Here is a 22,053-nt window from a genome sequence, read left to right on the forward strand (position 1 = left end):
AGGTGTTTGCTAGACTATACTCTGATTTAATGGTGAAACTCTGCCCCCTTGCACCTGCAGGAACAACCTGTGAAACTACATCACAGAATGCGCCACATGCTCTTCAAAGTGTACCAACAAGTTTATATTATAATATTATGTGCAAAAAAAAAATTCATGAATATTTTGCACATTTTAAAATGATGCAATTTGAAGATCAGAAGTATGAGAAAGTAAATGTGACAGTTCCTACAAAAAAGAGAGATGAATAACATAAAAAGACCCTATTAAAATAAGTACCACATGCTCCTAAATATTACACAGTGTATTGGTCATTACATGTAGTAAACACTGTACACTTGTTTCATTAGGCTGCTCTACAAAAAGTGCATCTAAAAGTACAACAAAGAGGCAAAAGTAGCTCAAATATATGATTGCAGTCTCAATGAATCGTAGTACAGAACATGCAGAGGAAAAATGATCCTCTTGGGGTTTAATAACTGGCTCTCTGCTTTGCTGCTGGATTCAAATGACAAAGATGAAATTCAGACATGAAAGGAATGTAGCCTGCTTTAACTCCAGTCTGACTGTTTTTCATGCTTTAAATAGCTTTTGCAAAACACAAGTTTTGAAGCCTCCAACTGAGATATTTACTGTATATTAAAAGAACATAATTTTCTGTGGGGACCAATTAACGTTTGTAAGTATGGACAAGTATCTCACTAAGGCTTCTGGCGAGGTACCGACATGATTACTTACTTATTGCTTTAAATAAAAGTACATTTCATGTGATAGTGAACCACACACATGCACTGGTGTCCATAAAAAAAACCCGCCACTTTTTTGAAATATTATTACACTTTTTAGCATCCACAGTTTGGATGCCAGGTTCATTTTGTTTTGTGTTTAGAAATGAAAAACAATTAGAGATGTTTATGATTAAACTAATTAAAATCTGAACTTCAATGTCCTATCAGTTAATTATAAATATGTCCCTACAAAGCTACAAGGCAGTAATTTTATAAACAGCTGAGAAAATGGCTAAATTGTGTGCTGGCAATAAAGCTGTTAATATGTAATTTCATAACATTTATGGGATTCATTCTGTTAATACTGAGGCCAAACAGCACTTGAACATTGAAATAGAGAGTACATAATAAACTTTAAAGTCTCTAATGTGATAATACTGTTTTTAGGCTTAACTAAAAATACACACGAGCTTGTGCTGCAGGTTAAAAATATCAGTAAAAGTAAAGTAAAAATCAAATTTATCAAAATTTAATATAACATATCTTAATAATATCACATAAATGAAGAGGGTCTAAAATTGAGCCCTGTGGGGCTCCATATTAGATTACGTCACAGATGATGATGATGATGATTACAATTAGATATTTGTGTAACAAAATACAAAAACTTAATTCAACTTTTATATTATACAATGTTTTGAAGTTTGAGTTAGAATTGAAAGAAAGTTATTTGCTTGTTTTCCTTTCGTTGACTTGCGCTTTGTTAAACCTGGTTTAATTGATTTGAAGTCCGATTTCTGTCCACTGGACAAATAAAGTCCAATATTCACTCTGCTCTCAGCACTGGTTTAATCTTTACCAACTCCTGAGAAATATATCTAGCTCTTTTAAACAATGTTCACAAGCTCTCTAACTTTAACTGGTTGCTTTACGTGATGGGCAGGTAGTGTACAGCAGGTTTAGTCACTAGTCTGAGTTTGTCACTATTTGGAGAAGCAGAGCTCTCATTTTTTTTACAATTATATCTTCTGTCAGATCAACAGGTGATTGTCTAGAGGAAGAAACCATACTGACAGTAATATCAGTAAGTAGACAGTTAATATCTGGAAATTGTATTATTATTTATTATTTTATGTAGGATGTTATCAATAATAAATAGGAGGCTCAAAGTCAAGCAAATTGAAAGCACATTCTTGTCTAAACTTAATCCATTAGTACTGTATAACTTCATTGTTCCTTTCAGGTTTTTTTTCTTAAAGATTATCCAAAAGCATAATTTACACACGTGGACCTGCTCTGTGCACAAACATCAGACTGTGTGTATCTATGGGGTGAAATAACCAAATCTCCCAAACCTTGACGCAAAAACCTTTCGCCTTGTGATGCCAAAGTGACGTCTGATGAAACGATGACACAGTGACAGGAGGGAAGAGACCATAAGAAGAGAGGGATGGATATCTAAATGGATGGAGGGGGCTGTGATAGTGGGTGATAAAGTGGGGGAGGAGATGAAGAGAGGAAAAAATGGGTGAGGGGGGGCAGGGGGGGACTGATCCTCTGACATCACATTGGTGCTTATATACTGAGGGAATGGAGCCCACTGCACTTCACATCCAACCACAAAACTGCAAGGGAGGGGAAGCATTGTTTGGAGCTGGAAGAGAAGAGGAGGAAGAAGAAGAGGAAGCATCAGCATCACAACATATTCCCTCTCAAGTCTCTTTTAGCTGTCTGTGTCTGACCCTTAACCTTATGGACTAGATTCCTCCTCAGGTGTATTCTTCAGTGTTGGATCTTCTTTTTTTGTGTGTGTTCTCTCATCAAGATGCAGGCACAGTTTGCATGTATACTACTCCTCTGTTTCACATGTGGTGGACTTTGTACAGGTAAGCAGTGGGTTTTGTACATGTATGCATCATTTTATAGAACAATAGTAGTCACATAAATGGGAGAAGATGCTCATTATGAGCTTATGCATGCAGGAAAACAAGTCTATTTGGCTATTTGCCTCTCATGTAACTGCTGCACCTGTTGCATTCAGCAACAAGTGGTTTACTGCAACAAGTATGTAAGAATGTACAATGATGTACTAATGATGGAAATAATTAGATGATACATTGCTGTCCTAAAATTGAAATCAGCACTTTAAAGCTTCTTCTTAAAACCACAATTATCTGATCTGAGTTTGGGGTGAAAGATTAAATAATTGCTACAGGGTCTAAAGGTTGTATTTCAACTTCTCTAGTCCAAAATATTAATATGAAATTTTGTACAACTCCGGAGTTCATTTCTTCAAGTAAAACACATTTCCTCATTCAGTTTATTTTTCCTACTTTCCAAACAAATGGTGACTCATTGATTCAGGACTCCCCTTCTTTTGGGTTCCTATAAACTACTATAAACTCTGTTTCCCGCAATGATCCAATGTAATGATGCTTTGTTTAAATATTTTATTACCCATTTGAGCCCATATTTAAAGGAACAGGTATGTCTTAAATATAATTTATTTATTTTTATGCATATATTTTGAATTAATCCCAAATTGAGTACAGTTATTTATGATTTCACTTAATCCAGGCTACAAAGAGTCTCAATCTATGAATATTTAACTGGCCTACAAGTAATAATTTGATCCAACATGTGATGGAAAAATTGGGATCTATCTAATTTGAATCCTTTCATGCAGAGAAATAATTTGTAACCTTAACAAAAATCAATAACCTATTGGATGGGTTGAGTTTCACTCAGTCTAGCCTGTTTCCACATATACTTAAGATATAAATGCTGCTGACTCCTCTTAACTTCAGCTCACAAAGCAGATGAAAGAGTCTGGAATGCCAGCTGATACATTAGACAAATCGATAAAGAGCATTCAGTACTTCTAATTGACATTTCTTCTGCAGCAATCGCTCAGGATTGATTTAACTCCTGATTTGATTTGGTTTAAGGTTATATTTCTGTCTCTCCTCTAACCGCCAGACGTCGATCAGGAGCAGCGAGCGCTAGAAGAGGAGCTACTCAGCAGTCTCTTCACTTCTAAGGTACAGTGCTCCCCCTTTTCGCACCTGTGACATGAGAGACTTGGTGCCCACAGAGCTGCAACCCACTCGGTCATTTAGTGACCCTACAACCACCCTCACACACACACACACACACACACACACACAGGCTGCCCAGGTGTTCTTTCATGAAATCTGGGTCCATGCTTCAGTCATAGCCTCACCTTTTGGTTGTGTTCATGCTGAGTGGAAGATAAATAATTTATTATAAGACTCTTTTTTTGTCACTTCCACTTTGAGTTAACAAATAGTTCCATTTGTATTCCCACTATATGTTTGGACTGAGTCTGAACTGAAATCTTTTTATTATTCGGTTCAAATGCGAAGAAAGGAATGAATATAATCAATACACTCTAGTTTCCACAGACGTGAGCATGTCCTCTGAGATGAACTGAGAATCAGAGCTGAGGCTGAAGGAAGTTATTCAGTTGTAACTTTTGGATTTTTATCACATTTATCTGGGTCTGCGTACCCAAGGCCAAGCAAAGCTGAAGGATGAATTCGGTGAAAGTGGAACTGGAGGCGCGAAGAGACGGATGGTCGAGCCTAATAGGATTCAGATGGACCTGACAGCATCATAATGACACATCTTTTACCTCTCTCTCTCTCTCTCTCTCTCTGTATGATAAATAACCCTGGCGCTCGTACGCAGACGTGACAGTGACAAATCAGCCATGTGATTCATTGCTGCTGATGCTCGGAGGTTGCTCAGGGGTGATGATTGTAATAATAACTTGCCAGATGACTGATAGAGTGTTTGAGAAGCTGGAAAGTGCAGTGCGGCTCTCTATCTTAACCATACACACGACTACATTGATTGATCTGCTCGTCCACTCTCTTTTTTCTCTGGCTTTTATGATACTACTGAACATGATTACAATATTCCACAGCCAGGGTTCATCTGTTTGTCTGACCATTTTGGCATTGACCCTTGCACTCCACTACATGTATCATGAGTTTCTTGCAATGCTGGAGCTATGTTGCTTGTAAGAAGGAGGCAAAGCTATATTCCTACAATGTTACACAAAATGTTAAAGAAACAGAGCAGAACATAAATATGACTCAGTTTCAACTTGGCTGTGTCAGCTGAAACGTCGGCGGTGCAGTTACAGAGCTAGCCACTGACAGAAAATTCAATCGTCACAGAGATGAGGCCGATTTGTTAATAACATGGGTCCACTGGGGATTGTTTGGATATTGGACTCCTGCATAAATTCGTCATCCCGGTCCTTAAAGTCATTGATTAACTAGCATTAAGGGAGAAGATCCTGATGAAGCCCCGTAAAAAACCAATCCTCCAGGTGACCTTTTCAGCACAATTAAAACCACACCAGGCCCCAATCACTTACTTAATTTAAATGAAAACCACTGAAATCTTCAATGTGTTAATGATTCTAAATATCAGTAGTGACGTATGTTTGGCCCCTTGTGTGCTGTTCTTCGTCTCCGTAGCTTTTATTACATGTCTACCCCCTCTTGGCAAACAAAAGTTACCTGCATCTGACATGGTTCCTGTATTTACAACATCAGAGGCGACTGTATTCCTCTGCTGCTCATAAGTGAGTCTTGGAGGACTTGTGACCATTTACAGTAACTTAGAGGCAACAATTTTCTCTCACCCTCTGAATCTCTCCATCATCCTCAGTGACACCCAGAGGTCTTTCAGGCAATGTGTGCATGATCACCGGCCGGCAGGCACAGAAGCCCTCCACCATCTTAAAGCACTCAAACTATATTATAACATAACAGGCTGCAGCCAGATGAGGTTAGATGTGACTGAAATATCACTTTGGACGTCGAGAGCCTTAGAATTTTTAAGAAATATTGCACATATAGTATATCTTACCTGCTGTGTTAAAATGTATGATCTGCATCAATCAAATACTTCAAATTCAGCATCCTCAGTGGCTCTTAAAAGGAAATTGCCACAATTCTTGTGGTTTGTTGAAAACCTGAGAAATGGCATTTACATCACGGGACACTGCAGTGAAAAAAAGACAGTTTGTTAAGGCAGGGTGAGTTATTGCACTTGTATATATAATTTCAGTTACAAAAGGACACATTTAAAACTTTAATGGACAAAACACAAACATCTAAAACATGATGTGGTGTGTTGTGTATATTCAGCATCCATAAAGAGTGAGATTTAGAAATGGGAGTCCAGAAAACAAAAACAAAAACCAAAAGACATCAAAATTTGAGGACACATTGTCAGTTAAAACCTGTCTCCACAATCTGTACTGATTACAAAATAATAACAATTTATATACTATGCAATACAAAAATACCATTGACTGCAAAATCACTATACAGTAGTTTTAGCACATGTCTATCACAGTCAGAGTCACAACCACAACTTAACATGATAATAAGATACACAAGTAAACCGATTATAGCAGGGCTGCTGAGTTAGATTGCATTCAATTGCACAGGTTTTTCTTCGTCTGGATCTCGTCACAGCGGCACATTTATGACCAAACAAAAAAATTAATATGCAATAGTAGAGTATAAAATTTGAAATGGAAATAAAATGTTACTGAAATTCTTCATGCTCTTGGCATCAGGTTGTTAAACAGCTGTATGTGTTTATCCTCTGTGGTATTTTTTCCTTCTGGGCTCAACTCAATTTTCACTTCACCTCAGTTCACAATGTTAATCGAAACTTCAATTAAATCACAATGAGGATATAATTTATTGCCAAGTATTAAATTTGGAAACCAATCACCTCCTGACTTCAGTTTGAAACCTAATCCTCAAACTAACTGATCCCTTCCTCCCTGTCGTGTCTGGATGGTAATTCTAGATTTGCAAAAGAGCTCACAAGAGTGATCATTTTAACCCAAACCGTGATGTTTCCCTAACCCTAACAAAGTCTTTTTTGTGCCTAAACCTAACCAGACATTAACCAACATAATTATTTTTTATTATGACAATGAAGGAACAATGTCTACAAATCTCGCGAGAGTTTTGCAAAAATCTAGGGTCACCATCTAGACATGACCCCTCCTCCCTCTACTGCTCCGTCTTTGCAGATGAAACAGAATAAGCAGAGTGCCCCCTACTGGCGCGTGTCACTGGCCAACCTGTGCAGGATGGTGAGCAGCCTGCAGCAGGAGGCGTGGAGCGGCGAGGAGGAGGAGGGCGGTGAGCTGAGGGAGGGGAGCATCCAGCTGCTGGAGGAGCTGTACAGCCTGCAACACATCTGCCGAGCACTGCAGAGCCGGGAGGAGAGGGTGAGATACGCGCACGCGCACACACACACACACACACTCATTCAGAGACAAAAACTTGTGAAGGAAGTGGCTGTAAAGTCTTCATTTACAATTCAGTAATGCTTAGATTTTTCCTTGCTGCCATCATATAAATGACTTGAGGATCTCAATGGAAAAAAGTGTGTCAATTTGTAAATCTTATGTTATCCATGACAATGTTCAGGTTGCATTATTGTGTATTGTGTATGATTGACATTAGTTAGATCTATATTGACCATCACATAAGAAGTTAAATGTATTCAAGCATCATAGGTCAGAGTCCTCAGTGGATAACAGTTCCTGTCAGCTGGTTGAATTGTTGACCTTAAATTGTTCACCTAACATACAAAACTTTTGAAAATTGGAGGCTATTGTGGCAATTGTGGTGTAATTCATAGATGCTAAAGTGCATTTTTGCAGAAATGCAAAACAAAAAGCAAAAATAAGACAGTAACAGTAAATTTTAACTGACATAAAGTCCTGAAAACACATATGCTCACATAAACACACACACACACACAGTACAGAATCAAAATCCCATTCACTTTTAAGAAACACACACACACACACACACACACACACACACACACACACACACACACACACACACACACACACACACACACACAACACAGCCGCCCATCCATTCTCTCTCTCAGTAAACACACCTCATTAAATCTGTCTCTCTCTCTCTCTCACCCCTCCTCCTCGCCTCTGTCTTCCCTCCCCTCCATCATTTTCTTTTCACTCTCAGCTCCTTACACAACAGCTTTTTTATTATCTTAACACAGTGACTGCAGATTAGCACCTGTTTTGCTATGCATGAAAGCACAGAGCAGAGGCACTCGTTTAATCACAGCTACACCGACGTAGCCCCCCCATTACCTTGCCACTCAGCAACAAAACATGTGTTTGCCTGCCATTTCCTCCTCATTGTGTGACACTGACCCGCTGCCGTGTCTCTCTCTCTGCTCCTAACAGCTACTCCACAACTCTCTAGAATATTTAGAGGAGAGCAGTGACGCTCCGCTGAAACGAAAATCACCTTACATCCTGAAGAGGCAAGTGGCGCACACCACCAAGTCCCGGAGGCCGTACATCTTAAAACGAAGTACAATTTACTGACAACCGTCTCTGAGACCGAGGTGACGTTTTAGGGGACCGGACCGTATACTTTCAGTGAAGACGTGATTGTGTTTTTTTCTCTCTCTCTTCTCGTAGCTGCAATGTTTTTTCTTTCCCCCGTTGTTGTTTTTAATCCAGTCAGACCCTTCGATTGTAGGCTATGTCCAACCACGAGGCCCGCCTGTAATCTGCTCCTTTCAAGTGTGAGTCCTGAAAATAAAATCCTGAGCATCAAGAAAAATGTGTATTTCTGAGAAAGTATATTTATTTACTCTATTTCTTCACTGCACACTAAGTCTATTTTGTTTCAGGATATGATTAAAAGATTCATGATACAAAACCAGTGTGATTTGGTGATCTTTACTGTCTTAACCTCTTCTGTGACCTGTTTTAAAAATCACCTCTTTACACTTTCTTATCCACTTGAAGACAACAAACAACTCTCATTTCTACAGAGGTCTTAGGAGCCTTTTTATTCCAATAATATTTTTTTCTTACAGTTTTTCTTGATTGCTAAGACACATTTCTTGAAATTATGCTCCATTTCCCAAAACTCTAAACACAAATGCATAACTGCACACTCATCTTCACAAACTTCAAACTTCCAAACTCTCCACTCAAAACCATGTAATCTTACATTTAGACCAAACTTTGCCTTCACACATCAAAAGCCATCAAATACACAAACACTACAAAATATACAAAATACACACTGGTGAGATCAAATCAAAACACTACTGTAAAAATCTGTTACTGCTATGAATAATGGCACTTATGGTTTTCCCCCCAGAACAACCTCTTAACATGATGAACAAGATATAAAGACACAACACATGTATACATTTTCAAAATTTCTACTTCCTCAATGTATTGTAGTAAAATAAACTGAAATTGAGTGAAAAAGTAAATGTACTGTAAAATATATGCAACCGATAAAGAACAAAGAATACAATAAAATAATTTCCATTTATTTACCAATATAAACCAATGGAAAAAAACAGTTTGTACATAAAGAAAGAAATCACATTTATTCTGCCTTTAGGTCTTTGTGGATCCATTGGTCCAGAAAAGGTGAACCGATCCTCCCTGTTATCTATCTATCATGTGGTTCTGATTGGTGTGTGAACAAAAATTTGGTTGATTGTGTTACCCGCTGACGAAATGAATTTCTATTGCAAGGGTTGGTTTTCCTTTAAATGTAACCCAATGAAAAGCTCTTAAGAGATAACACTGAATATAGCTATTCTGTATTTTCCTACAGTCAACAAATCCCACAAAAAAGACCAAAACCTGCTATTAATTGATTTACGAAGAAGTTTTCCGCATAGTCAGTTGTTGTCCAAAAACGCACAAATAAACCATCAGTGAGTCACACACACTCACTTTAATACCAAATGTGTATTAATCTGCAGCTGAAAATAGTCCCCAACAAATGCACTATTTCCTCCTTTCTGAGTATGTTTGCCAAAGACTATAAGACTCTGTGTTCTGACATATTTAGCTAAAAATATATATATTCAGACAGAGGGACAAACACATTATTGGTTTTGGTCTTTTAATGGGATTTGTTGACAACATGAAAAAAAAATAGAGCCAGACTTATTCTCTGAAGATCAATTCTCAATTGAAAGGATCAAATTTATCTTAAAGGACCAGTGTGTTAGATTTAGTGGCATCTAGCAGTAAGGTTGCAGGTTGCAATAACCGAATACCCCTCCCCTCAACCTCACACCCAAGCATGTCAAGAGAACCTACGGTGGCTGTGAAACTCATGAAAAACACAAAAGGCCCTCTGTAGAGCAAGTATTTGGTTTGTCCATTCTGGCCTTCTGTAGAAACATGACAGTGCAACATGGCGGGCTCCGTGGAAGAGGACATGCTCCCTATGTAGATATAAAGGGCTCATTCTAAGGTAACGAAAACACAACAATTCTTATTTTCATGGGACTATACACTAATTAAAACATACTTATGAATATTATATTCTGGCAAATCCACTCTGCTAGATGCCACTAAATTTTACACACTGGTCCTTTACTTTACTTTAAGTGTTCAGAATCAGTCATTAGTGAGAACATCAAGCATAAGACTCATAAGAAAATTAAAATATTATTTTCAAATCATTTTTATAATGTGGTATCATAAGAGACATTTGGTAGTCTTATTCCACATTTCCCATTAATGCCATTGCTTCCTTCCCTCTTATCTTCTTACGAAAGAGACGCTGGAAGAAATGTTTTGTGCCGTATATTGTAGCAATCTCATAATGCCATGAAGCAAAGAAACAAAATTTCCTGAGAAATCAGTGAAATAAATATCCAGGCAGTAGATAGCAGTCTGTCAGCATGGTCCATTTATTGTAAGTACAGTCGTGTGTGGAAACTGATGCAATAATAATTTCATGATTCATCTTAAATATAAACAGTACACAGTGGGTCAGTGTGCGTTCTCATTAGTATGTGCTGTGCTGAACATTTTTCAAAAGGGCACCGAGGCTCTTCGACTTCAGCAGATAAAACAGACTTTGACTGAGGGGAATGAGAGTCTTGGCCTTAATAAATGGCAGTTTCATCTGCAAATCAAAGTGCCTTGGTGTCCGTCTTTGAAACTCGGCTCTTAACCCTGACAGCCAAAGAGCCTCGATGAAGTGCAGCACACAGAGAAACATGCTTTGAACAGCTTATTTGGTCTCTCCATAGAAAGTTAGCTGCAGGAAAAACATGGAGTCTCTTTTCCAACAGCATTCTGCTTTATATTCAGTTTTACTCCACATGTTCACAGTTGCATCTGACCACTGTTCTGTAGTCAGGTGGGGTAGAATGGTTTACTTTATTTTTAAGGAAAGGTCCCACAGCAGACACTTGACAGTGTTTAATTAAAACAATACATCCTTTTGATTATGTCTGTGTGTGTTCATCTCTCCCTGCAGCCTACTTATCTAACAAGCCTATTGCTGCCACAGGATTAGCTGCAAATAACTTCTTTTGTTCTACCTACAGTATGAAGCTACAGTCAACTACTAGTCAAGATGTGTTAAGTGATACATCAGCAGGCACGAAAACTGGATTTTACTCATGCTGAGATCAGCCTACAGCCATCTGAACTAAGTCCAGCCACAATGTGCTTACAAGCAATTACTCTCTGAAGTTACATCTCTCAATAACAGCTTATGCAAATATATTAGTCAGCAAACAAACACCAGATACTATACTAGAGAGTACTGTCACTTAAAATAATTTCCAAATTAGTCGTTGTTTAATGCATTACCTTTTTCTTACTTTGTAAGATTAGGAGGCAAGCTGGTGAAACACCTTAAAATAAAAGGATAGGTTTGGGTTTTTTTCAGGTCTGCCTTAATACAATACTGATGTGCCAATATGTACATGGAAACAGGTCTTGGTCATTGTAACAGTTCCTACTCTCTATACTGACCTTGAAGCTATTTCCCTTGAACAGGACTACACTGTATAGGCTGTGAGGATTTAACAGTCTGAGTTAGCTAAGTTGAGTTAGTATTTTTCAAAGTTACAGTCTGTTTAGTACAAAACTCCATCCTTTTGTTTCTGCAGGATGAAGTTCCTCGCTGAGCTGAGGCAGAGAGAAACATGCTGGTAGTTGTAATTTTGTTACCCAGCTTTTACTACTCAAGCCATGCACAGAGAAAACTTTGAAGCATTTTTTTTTCATTGCTAATATGTCAGGCGGAGTGTTTTTGCAGTTTGTGTTTTTAGACATTTTGGTAACAACCTGCTTCAGCTCTGTGTTTTGTGTGTGTGTGTGAAAGAGTGTGTGTCTCACAGCTGATGTCCAGCTGTTCTTGGTGTCCTACAGACCTTGACTTGGTCCTGCCTCTGTGCCTAATAGGACATGGAATATGATTCATGTCCGTGTTTAACTGGTGTGTTGTGAATGAAACAAATGGTCAGCAAATGTGTTTCAGAGATTTCCTGAAAGGACTGAGTTTGTCTTCACAGTGAGACCTTAAACTCAAATCACACTGATATGACAAAACCATCTACAGATAGATAAGATAATAATATGATAAAGATATGTTTGAAGTCCAATTTTAAAAGAAGACACTGTTGTAGCAGACCTTAGTTCATGTGGTAGAGAAGTCCAGAGAGTAGGACCATAATGCCTGAAGGCACCACAAGCTGATTTAGAATTTATTGTAGGTATGGTGAGGAGACCTTTGCTTGATGATCTAAGGAATCTGTTTGGTGTATACTCAATGAGCATGTCAACAACATCGGAAGGAGCTAAGCCATTCATAGAACAATAAAAACAATAAGAAATATTTTAAAATCAATTCCTTGTTTTACAGAAAGCCAGTGAAGAAAATATAAAATAGGAGTGATGTGTTCAAACCTTTTGGTTTTAGTTAATACTCTGGCTGCAGCATTCTGAATGAACTGGAGTTTATTTAATACCTGATTTGTCAGTCCAGCAAAAAGTGCATTACAGTAATCTAGTCTATTAGAAATAAATGCATGAACCAGCTTTTTAGAGTCTGACTGTGACAGGAAGAATATTACTTTAGATATATTTCTGAGATGATAAAAGGCAGACATGGAGATATTAGATATGTGCTTCTAGAAGTTAAGATCAGCCTCCAAAACTACACCCAAGTTTTTGGCGTGCTCGCAAGCTTTTACTGACAGGGGAGTTAAAAAATAGTGAATCTGGTGCCTCAAAGCCTTGGGACATAGAACAAGAATGTCTGTTTTATCCTCACTTAGCAGTATTTTTTTAGCCATGCAATATTTGATGTCTGCAATGCATTGGATGAGGTCATTCAATGGGCTAAGGTTGTTGTCAGAAACAGTTAAATATAACTGTGTGTCATCAGCATAGGAGTGATATGAAATATTGTATCGCTGAATGATGGATCCAAGTATCATTCAGCATATACAAATTAAACAGCAGGGGGCCAAGAACTGACCCTTTAGGGACTCCACATGGAATACTGACTTCAACTGATCCAAAATTACTGATAGAAACAGAAAGAGATCTTCCGGTAAGATAGGAAGGAAGCCAACTAAGAACTGTGCCTCTGAAGGCCTAAACGTTGTTCTAGGTGCTAAAGAAGAATTATATGGTCGACTGGGTTGAAGGCTGCACTAAGGTCAAGAAGTACAAGAATAGAGACTTTACGGTTGTCTGAGCCAATTTTGTGGTTAACTCTAAAACCAGAACCAAAACCAATTGTTAGATGACAGATACATATGTAATTGTTGGTATACAACCTTTTCAAGAATTTTTCCCAAGATTGGAAGTTTCTCAAGAAGTTCTCATGAACACATGGATCAAGATTACTCTTTTTCAACAATGGTGTTATAATAGCATGTTTGAGACCTGTGGGGAAGATTCTAGAAAGTAGGGGGGCATTAACAATCTCAAGGACGTCATCCACCAAACAGCTGAGAACATTTTTGAACAGCATAGTAGGCAATGGATCAAGAGTACATGTTGCAGAATTTAACTGCTACACCAATTCTTGTAGTTCACTGTGTTGAAGAAGAACAAAGTTGGACAGAGTGTGGGCAACATGGCATTGAGTTAAGACTGTGGAAGGAGAGAGGTCACATCCACCAGCAGAGGAAGCCACAATATTATTTCTTATATTGGAAATTTTGTATTTAAAGGCAAATTCATTACATTTCTCTGAAGAGTGGAGCTCAGTAGGTATTTGTCTTGGAGGATTAACCAATTTATCAATTGTACAAAACAGAAACTTAGAATTATTCAAATCTTTCATAATAATTTGAGAAAAGTAGTGCTGTGTAAAGTTTTTCATTTCTTTGTTATATATCCTTAGCCCCCACTCTTTCCACATTCCTCTAAAGTGCTTTTATTTTATGAGAAATAAACTTAGTTTTTATAGGTGCAATGTCACCCATAGCAAAATTTTGCAAATTGATCTGTGGTGTTATCAATATGAATGTTAAAATCACTAGAAATAAGAATTGAGTCATACTCAACAGTAATTTTAGATAAACGTTCATCAAACTTAGATGTAAAGCCTTTTTTATGCTTTGAAGGGCGGTAAACTGTGAGCACCAGACTGGGATATACAGACCAGAGCTAAGGTAGATAGGTACTCAAAGGTAGAGTAAGAACCAACTAAGACGCTTTTTACATTAAAAATAAACAATAAATGCTACAGAATAGAAATATACAAATGTGGAAATGTGGCTGTGTAAAAAAGCAAATGTCCAGGTGCATAGTGTGTGTCTGTCTGTGCTGGAGGGTCCATGGACTAACCATCAAAGCTGTTATGTACTTCCCTCAACAAATACTAAGTGGCCTTTGAGCTAGACACTGGTAACTCCTAAATTCTCCCAGGCGTTTCAGATGGATGGTTGAACTTGAATGTATCAAATTCTTCATATAGAGAAAGGGCAAACTTTTGACAAATAAAGGTTAAAAAGTACTGTAGGCAATCTGCATTATTATTCCTCTCATGTCATGACCACCAGCAGTGTATGTGCCCATCACAGGCAGCGGATGGCAGTGTTGTTTAACTGGCCTGATGGCCTGATTTACTGTGTGAAAGTGTCACTGAAATCCAAGTATCCCTTCAGGCAGAAGAAAAGCTTCTTGGAAGAACAAAACAGGGAAGAAATGGCTACTGAATCAAAAGGAAATCAATTGCAAAAGAAATCTCCTCAGGTAGCAGCAGAAAATTAAGTCAGTTTCGGTCCAGTGTGAGCTTTACAAGTGAAATATAGTTTTCAAATAATGCTGTAATGACAGCGGTCATACAGTACACTGTGACAAATCCACATTTATTCTTTCTTTTTAATTCTGCATGCTCTTTTTCAGCAACTTACAGCTTCAAACTGAACCGCAGTCACCGCTAGAGGAAGTTCATTTCAATACAACAGTCTTGTGCTGCTGCAGCAGTTGGACGTTAAAGTCCCTTGCTCAAAAGCGCTGTGGCAGTAATGACAGTATTTTTCTCACCCAGGTTACTCATTCACTCAGGCCTTTTAGTGATTGAGGGTTGGGAAGTGAGATACATATATGCTTAATCATTATAAATATATTGATTAATATGCTTGTTTTCAGTTATGTGCAAGCAGTGACATGATTGCAAAATGTATACGAAGCAGTCAGTGACCATCATTAAGTAAACTACCAGTGATTAGAGTCCTGCAACATAGATGTCCAATGGATGTTTTACTCAATGATGCCAGTGGAAAGGTCATACTGATCTGTAGCTGTATCATGTTTCTATTTGGCCTTTGATCCAGATCAATTGAGACCTTTGGACAAATTTCCATCACGCGCATTCATTAGAGACAAAGCAGCTTTTTTAACTGAGCATATTTTGTTATGTGTGATGTAAGGATTTCAGTACAAACACCTACTGTACCTTTCTGCAGGTTTTTAAGTTCCTTCCATACATAAGGCGGCACCACCAGAGACAGCCATCCTTAAAAAGAAGTGTTATTTCCTACATTCCTGCATAACTTCATGCAGCAAAAAGGTAATTTCACAAAATGTGGAAAAAAAACAGGTTATTTCCCAGCTGAATTACAATATTTAAGAACAAAAGCAATGATTATATGCTAGAATATTTTCATTTCAGAGCCCACAGTTAACTGCCCAGAGGCACCACAAGTCATTTACTTACATCTGAAAATTTTGAAAAACTTATAGCTTGAACAGTTGAAAAATTCTCACCTTAACACAATGAAACTTGGGAAAAGCAGGCAGAGATCGTGCTGTTTCATCCTCTATCCGGGGAGTTATTTCCCACAAAGTAATTTTGCCTTTTCACACCTATAGATGAAAACCTACAGTACATCTCCAGAATGAAATGACTGAATCACAATTGGGACGACTGATCCTCACAGCAGCAAATGTTGGAGGTCTCCTGAATACAATATAATGAAATACAAGGTGTGTGTATATGCGTGTGCATGTGTGTGGTTGAAAGAACATTTCAGAGCCGTCTGTCCTTGTGAAATGCTTTTTTTTTTTTTGGTAAATGTTCAACATCAGAAAATGGGTAACCCTGACCCTTCCCTTCTCTCTAACCCTGTGTTGAGGCCTTTGTTTTGTTGGGTGAACAGATGTAGGCTCAGTACCAGCAGGTGGCAGTACGGTACAAAACTAATCTAGACTTTGGTTGATAAAAGTAAAAAAGAGGCAAGAAGATATCAGTGTATGCGTCCAGAATAACCTTTAGTTTTCCTCCACCAAAATAAATTTGAAGTTTTTTTATTACTATATCCTGCCAAAACAGTATCCATTCAGAATACAGAAAATTGACTGACCTCAATTCCAATAGATGGTACAGTATCCATAATTAAATTATTTTCTGCAACTGGCTCTTTGTAATTACATTCTGCAAGCTAGTATACCCAGTGTGCTCACTGTGTTGTTTTTGAAGTGCATTCAGTTGTCTAAACAAGTCTCCACACACTTAAATATGATGGAGGCAGAAAGATTGACTATGGTGATTATACTGTAGCTGAAAGGTCATAGGTTTGATCCCCACAACAACCAGTTTTTGTTAATACATTGAAAGTAAATATAGTTTAAGTTAGTTAGTTAAGGAATGAATAAACCAGAAGTCTTCAAAAGTAGAACAGTCAAAGTACCGGACCTTGACTGGCTGCTGACAGCTATTCCTCTAATTTTAAAATCAGTCTTGCTGAAAGAGTGTCAGGTGAATAACTGCAAAACTACCTGAACTGGAGGATTTTAGCTTTTAGTGACTGTTTAATGGAAACCAGCCTTTTATGAAAGTACTATTAGTCTGTAATAATGTGACTGAAAATGTAAGAGGTAATCAAAAAACCTCTGAGTGGGACCTGCTGTAACTCAAATTGTTTGACGAGTCTATAAATACACAGAACAACAATAGCTTGCTTCCAGACCTCAACATTAAATTGTAGCCTACATCTCAGATTTTTTTTCAGTGATTCAAATACATCTGGTGTTGTAATCACCGATGGCCATTTCCCCGGTCGGAAAAACAACTGAGAGCTCTGTAGGGGGGATAACGAAAGCCAACATCATCTCTCTCTGCCAGTGCCAGATACAGCAACAGAAAAAAATACCATGAAAATGGTGACAAACATGAATGGATGCAACTGTGCAGGCTGTTGTGTGTAGCTGCTCCTGCACTGTTACGGCCAGTGAAAGAGACAACAAAATGGTAATTCATTCAGATTATTAGGCTAGACCAACATGCAAGTTATTAATGTTTCCTATATTTTCAATTAATCTGTGAATATATCTAAAATGTATGGTAAAAACAGTTACAAATTGGGCTTTTAAATATGTTTTGTATTTAAACATGTGTCTCATGCTACTAGAAGACAAGGCTTCCTATAACTGGAACAATTTAAAGTCGAATAATAATTTAGAAAAAGTTTATTAACAGTTATTTACTTGTTGAGAACTTCAGCACTTTTCCTTTGCTGAGTGGGCCAAAGCTATGTGAGGACACAAGTCTGGCTTCACAACAAGCCTCACATTGGAGGAATGCAATTAATCATTATCTCAACATCAGAGCAGATCTGTCAGTTTTTGCAAATTTGCAGGCCGCCTCAGCAGATGTCTATCAATATAACAACTCCCGTGACCCTGAAAAAGTTCAGACTTAGTACGCCTCCCACATCCACAGGACAAATTACACCCTGCGTGAATTAATTCAACTCCATTAAAAACCTTCATCGACATCTGCCGCTGCAGCGATGCTCGGGCCTGCTTGTCTTGGCCTTTCTCCAGCCGGACGCCTCTTCAATTTAACTCCAATTTAGAGTTGGTGGATGTTGGCTGACAGTTTGAAACTTCTCAGTGGGATGCTGATGAGCGTCTTCGCTCCTGCTAAAGGAAAGTCATTCTCTCATCTGGACAGCGTTGCAAATTGCGTAAAAAGCCAGTCTGATCAAGATAATGGCTTGTGAAGGAATGAGATTAGCTCCCTTTGTGAGAAATCTGATTGTGTGGAAGGGACAGTGGCATAACAAGTGCGACCTTGTTGCAGGGGCCAGCTGGGAAAGTAATTAGGCCTTACATATGGGCAGCATTACTGAAGCCCTCAGCAATGGCAGTTAAGGGACAAGCCATGTCAGGACTGTTTATTGTCACAGGTAGGACTGTCAGTGTCAGTATTGAATAATGGCCCCTTGTTATTAAGAGTTAGACAGCATATAGAGACAACAAAAAAGATCAGACCCTCAGATCACTTGTGTTTTAATTCCAAAGTGAGATGAGCACTTTGAGATGGTTGTCAATTACATCGGTATTTGTCATCATTGCAAAAAACTGAACTATAAACAATTAAGTTGTCAGTCAGGAGAATGGTGTGATGAGAGTTTTCCCCTGTGTGTATATGTAGTCTGTCCTCTTTCCAGTTTTCCATGGTGAGAAGATGTCGTGTAGCTCAGGTCCTGGTTAAGGTATCTGCTTGGCGGCACCTGGAAGTTGCTCGGCATCCTCCTGATCAGATTCTTCATATATGTAATCAATGCAAATCGAGGGTCCAAGGATAGAAGATGTTGTAATGCTGCACAGATCGTAAAGCCCCTTGAGACAAATGTGTGATTTTGTGATATTAGGCTATACAAATAAAATTGGCTTGAATTGACTTGAGGAGATCGGCTAGCCTGGTTCAGGACCTCTGAATACTACTACTAGTAGTTGTACTAGCAGTAGTAACATTTGCAAAATGCCCACAAAAGAAACAATTAATGCTCTTTCTAATGCTAATCCCAAGAAAAAACAACAAGCTTTTCATGGGAGAACGGTCTCTAAATTCATTCTGACATTACGCACTGTTACAATCTTGCTCCAGTCTAAACTCACCAAATTTTTTCCTGTGTTATGACAGTAAATCTTAGTTCTATGCCTTCAGAAATAGTAAACAGTTACTATCAGCTCCTTTCAAAAATCTTAGCCTGCCAGCTAGTTGCTCTGTCTTTGCCAGGGCATTAGGGCAAAAATTAGAGCCTGGGCCACTATTATCTTCCCAGAAACAAACAGTCTTTCTGTGCTGAAATATTACCTGGCTCCAGATTTGCAATTTGCATTTGTAATTTGACTACCCACATTAATTTAGAAATGTGCACTGTAGAAGCACAAAACTGAGGTAATGAAGGCTTTAAAATGAGAGGTTACACAGTGACCCTCCTCAAGACAGGATCCCAAGATCAAGTAATAAAGCACAGCTTTCAGAGCCCTTGAGTTCTGTGGCCTTGGTTATTGGCTGTAAGGATAACACAGTCTTCAATAAATCCTTGTGATTATTTGTCTTGAGTTAATGAAACACAGCCTTTCCTTTTGTTTCTTTGGTAATTGTCAATGTTGAAACAGTGATAATGCCCTCTGAGTCCTGATAAGAAAACAATAGACTGACATGGCCTCGATGTTGACTGAAAACAACATCAGTAGCCACTAAAGAGGTAAAATCAAATCCTCCCTCCACAGAAAGCGGCTAACAAGAAGGCAATACCAGACTGAATCAATGACTGAAACTGCCATTCACTTTCAATATCAGGCTGGAGATTTGCTTACTCAGTAACAGCACTTGCAATGATACAGTCATTTTGGCTCCTAAAATGTTAAGCTAATAAAGCAGCAATCAGATACCATCCCTCCTAGAGTAGATATACTGCATTTGAAACCTTGCAGCTGTTATCCACTAGCCTGGACAGCCTGCTGGATATAGCAGGATGTGCTTGTTTTCCATTTGAGACTCTTTCACATTTGTTATTTTGAGAATCTCAAACTGGGGGTGTACAGAAAGAGCTAAATTACAGGCCTTTCAGACCATCAAAATATCCTCTATCACACCTGATACAACCACAGCTGATGTCTCTGTGGTTAACGTGTCAGTGAATGTGTATCTCATCTTTATCTTGGGAGAGCCTAGAAACAGCCTTGAGGTGCTGAAAGAAGGATCTGGTATTATATGACAGTGAAACCAACAAATCCCAGGACTGCACTGGAGATGGTCAGATCTCATCTATATCTATTTCCAATTGCTGACAAAATGCATACTTACATGAATGCACATACATACACATGATTGAATGGCTCTGCCTGTGCGTACACGCCATGCATCTGCACCTCCGTGTGCAGAGGCATATATGTAACGAGTTTGACTCCCACAGACATATGTTTGACTCTGTGGTATACCCTGACATTATAAACAGGCTTCATGAAGAAGACAAGCATCAGTAATTGTTGCGAGGGATGGAGGGACAAGCAGTCGGTGCGGTGGGCCTACAATTGGCTGATTGTGTCTCTTTGCCTGCCTGTGATAATTAAAATGACTCAACCTCCCTCCGTTCCAGTCACAGTGGTGGCATTGGAAAGGCAGTGGCAGAGCTGTTATTGCTCGTCCTTCAGCTGAAAGGATCTTGTTGGCCAGAGAGCTGAGGGCTTTTGTTCTGAGGGCTTAAAAATCTGGTGTCCAGCCTGGGCGGTTTTTAGCAACGCGCCCTGGGAAATGAGTTATCTAAGCAGCGCATGCAAAAATCCTGACATTAATCTTTAATTAAGGCCTTTACAATTTCGGGCGACATGCCTGCGAGTCTGAGAGTTACTGTAGGGGATAGATATGAACAGTGGGCAGTGGGGACTGGAGGGCCAGGCAACGTATTATATCTTGTGGTGAGCTCATTTTGTCTCATCAAAGTCAAGGCTCTGTTGATCTGCAAAGACGTTGCCTTGTTTTTCAGCTGTTTGGCTGATCACGAGATGCACTATAAGGTAAGCTTGGCGCATTTTTTTTTTTTCTTTTTAGAGAAACTAGATAACAATCCCTTGAGGTAATGGTAGTGAAACATGCGCGCTGTTGCTGCTTTGTTTTCTACACAATAATCCAGATTGCTATATATTCCACAGCTCTTGATGAGAGGATGTCCTCTGATAACTGTTTGTGTGAGTATATCAAGGTGACTGCATTTGCTTCACACATTGTTTTCTCTTTTCTATCTTTTTTTTTTTTTTTTTTTTGGTAATTGGTTGTGCATCTTTTTTTTGAAAGAGCCAAGTGATAAACCTGCTGGAGCAACCAGCATGCCACTGAAGCTTTTCTTGTGTTGTGACAGCTGCTGCCTGTGTGATGTTCCACAAAAAGCCCCCAAGACACAACCTGTTTCATTCTGGCTGAAGATTCACTTGAAAAAAGACAAGTCTCCGATGAAACAAAATGGGACTTAGGTAATTGTTTTGATTACTTCTTTCCCTGTTGCCAGTTGGACGGAAGCATTACAAAGCTGAAAGTGGAGGTTTAGGGAGGAAGGGACCGAGGAGAAGTAGCAGCACATCTCCCTGCGGCAAGATTTGTTCATTGGCAACAATGAGAGACAGATGGGAGGGTGTTGGTGGTAACAGGAGGGGGTGGAGGGTGGGGGGGTCACACCTTTGTGAGGCGAAGCAATTGGGAGCGATTAAACCCTCATTCGCCGAAGGGACTATCCACTCTGAGGCAGGAGCTGGCTCCAACAGTGCCTGCAGCTCCGTTCCTTTTATCTCCACTCCTCATGAAGACCCTGTAAATGCCATGGGAGCAGTTAAAGTGAAGCACACTGTGTTCTGCTAGGCTGGTTCACTGTTAATGTTCAACATCATGACAGCAAATGAAAAGAATTTCTTAGGTTGTCTGCACCACTGCAATGGATCATCTATGCAATAAGAGAGTGGCTTAACCCATGTAATTAAACTTGTGACCTACACAGTTATACTTTGTCTTTTTTACCACAAGGAACAGCTCAAACTTCCATTTCTGCACATGTGCAGATTCCATTTTCCTCAGCTTTGATATGCCACCATCCGGAAACAAACTATGATTGAATGCTTGATGCGCTTTCATCCTCACCCACAACCATTTTCATCCCAGATTTGGCAGATAAGAATACATCC

The 22,053-nt window shown here is 38.9% G+C and overlaps 1 protein-coding gene across 1 annotated transcript; it reads left to right on the plus strand.

Moving 5' to 3' along the window:
* The first annotated feature begins 2,354 nt into the window (after nucleotides 1-2,354).
* Nucleotides 2,355-8,410, plus strand: nts (neurotensin). Its single transcript, XM_067591132.1, has 4 exons — nucleotides 2,355-2,614; nucleotides 3,708-3,769; nucleotides 6,820-7,020; nucleotides 8,020-8,410. The coding sequence occupies exons 1-4, from the start codon at nucleotides 2,554-2,556 to the stop codon at nucleotides 8,161-8,163; spliced, it is 468 nt and encodes a 155-aa protein (XP_067447233.1). The 5' UTR covers nucleotides 2,355-2,553; the 3' UTR covers nucleotides 8,164-8,410.
* The last annotated feature ends 13,643 nt before the right edge of the window (nucleotides 8,411-22,053 follow it).

Source organism: Thunnus thynnus, chromosome 5, assembly GCF_963924715.1.
Source record: "Thunnus thynnus chromosome 5, fThuThy2.1, whole genome shotgun sequence".
NCBI lineage: Eukaryota > Metazoa > Chordata > Actinopteri > Scombriformes > Scombridae > Thunnus > Thunnus thynnus.

Coding starts and splice junctions, on each gene's coding strand:
- nts (XM_067591132.1), top strand. CDS start 2,554: ATGCAGGCACAGTTTGCATGTATACTACTCCTCTGTTTCACATGTGGT. Junction 2,615..3,707: donor ATGTGGTGGACTTTGTACAG/GTAAGCAGTGGG, acceptor TCTAACCGCCAG/ACGTCGATCAGGAGCAGCGA. Junction 3,770..6,819: donor GCAGTCTCTTCACTTCTAAG/GTACAGTGCTCC, acceptor CCGTCTTTGCAG/ATGAAACAGAATAAGCAGAG.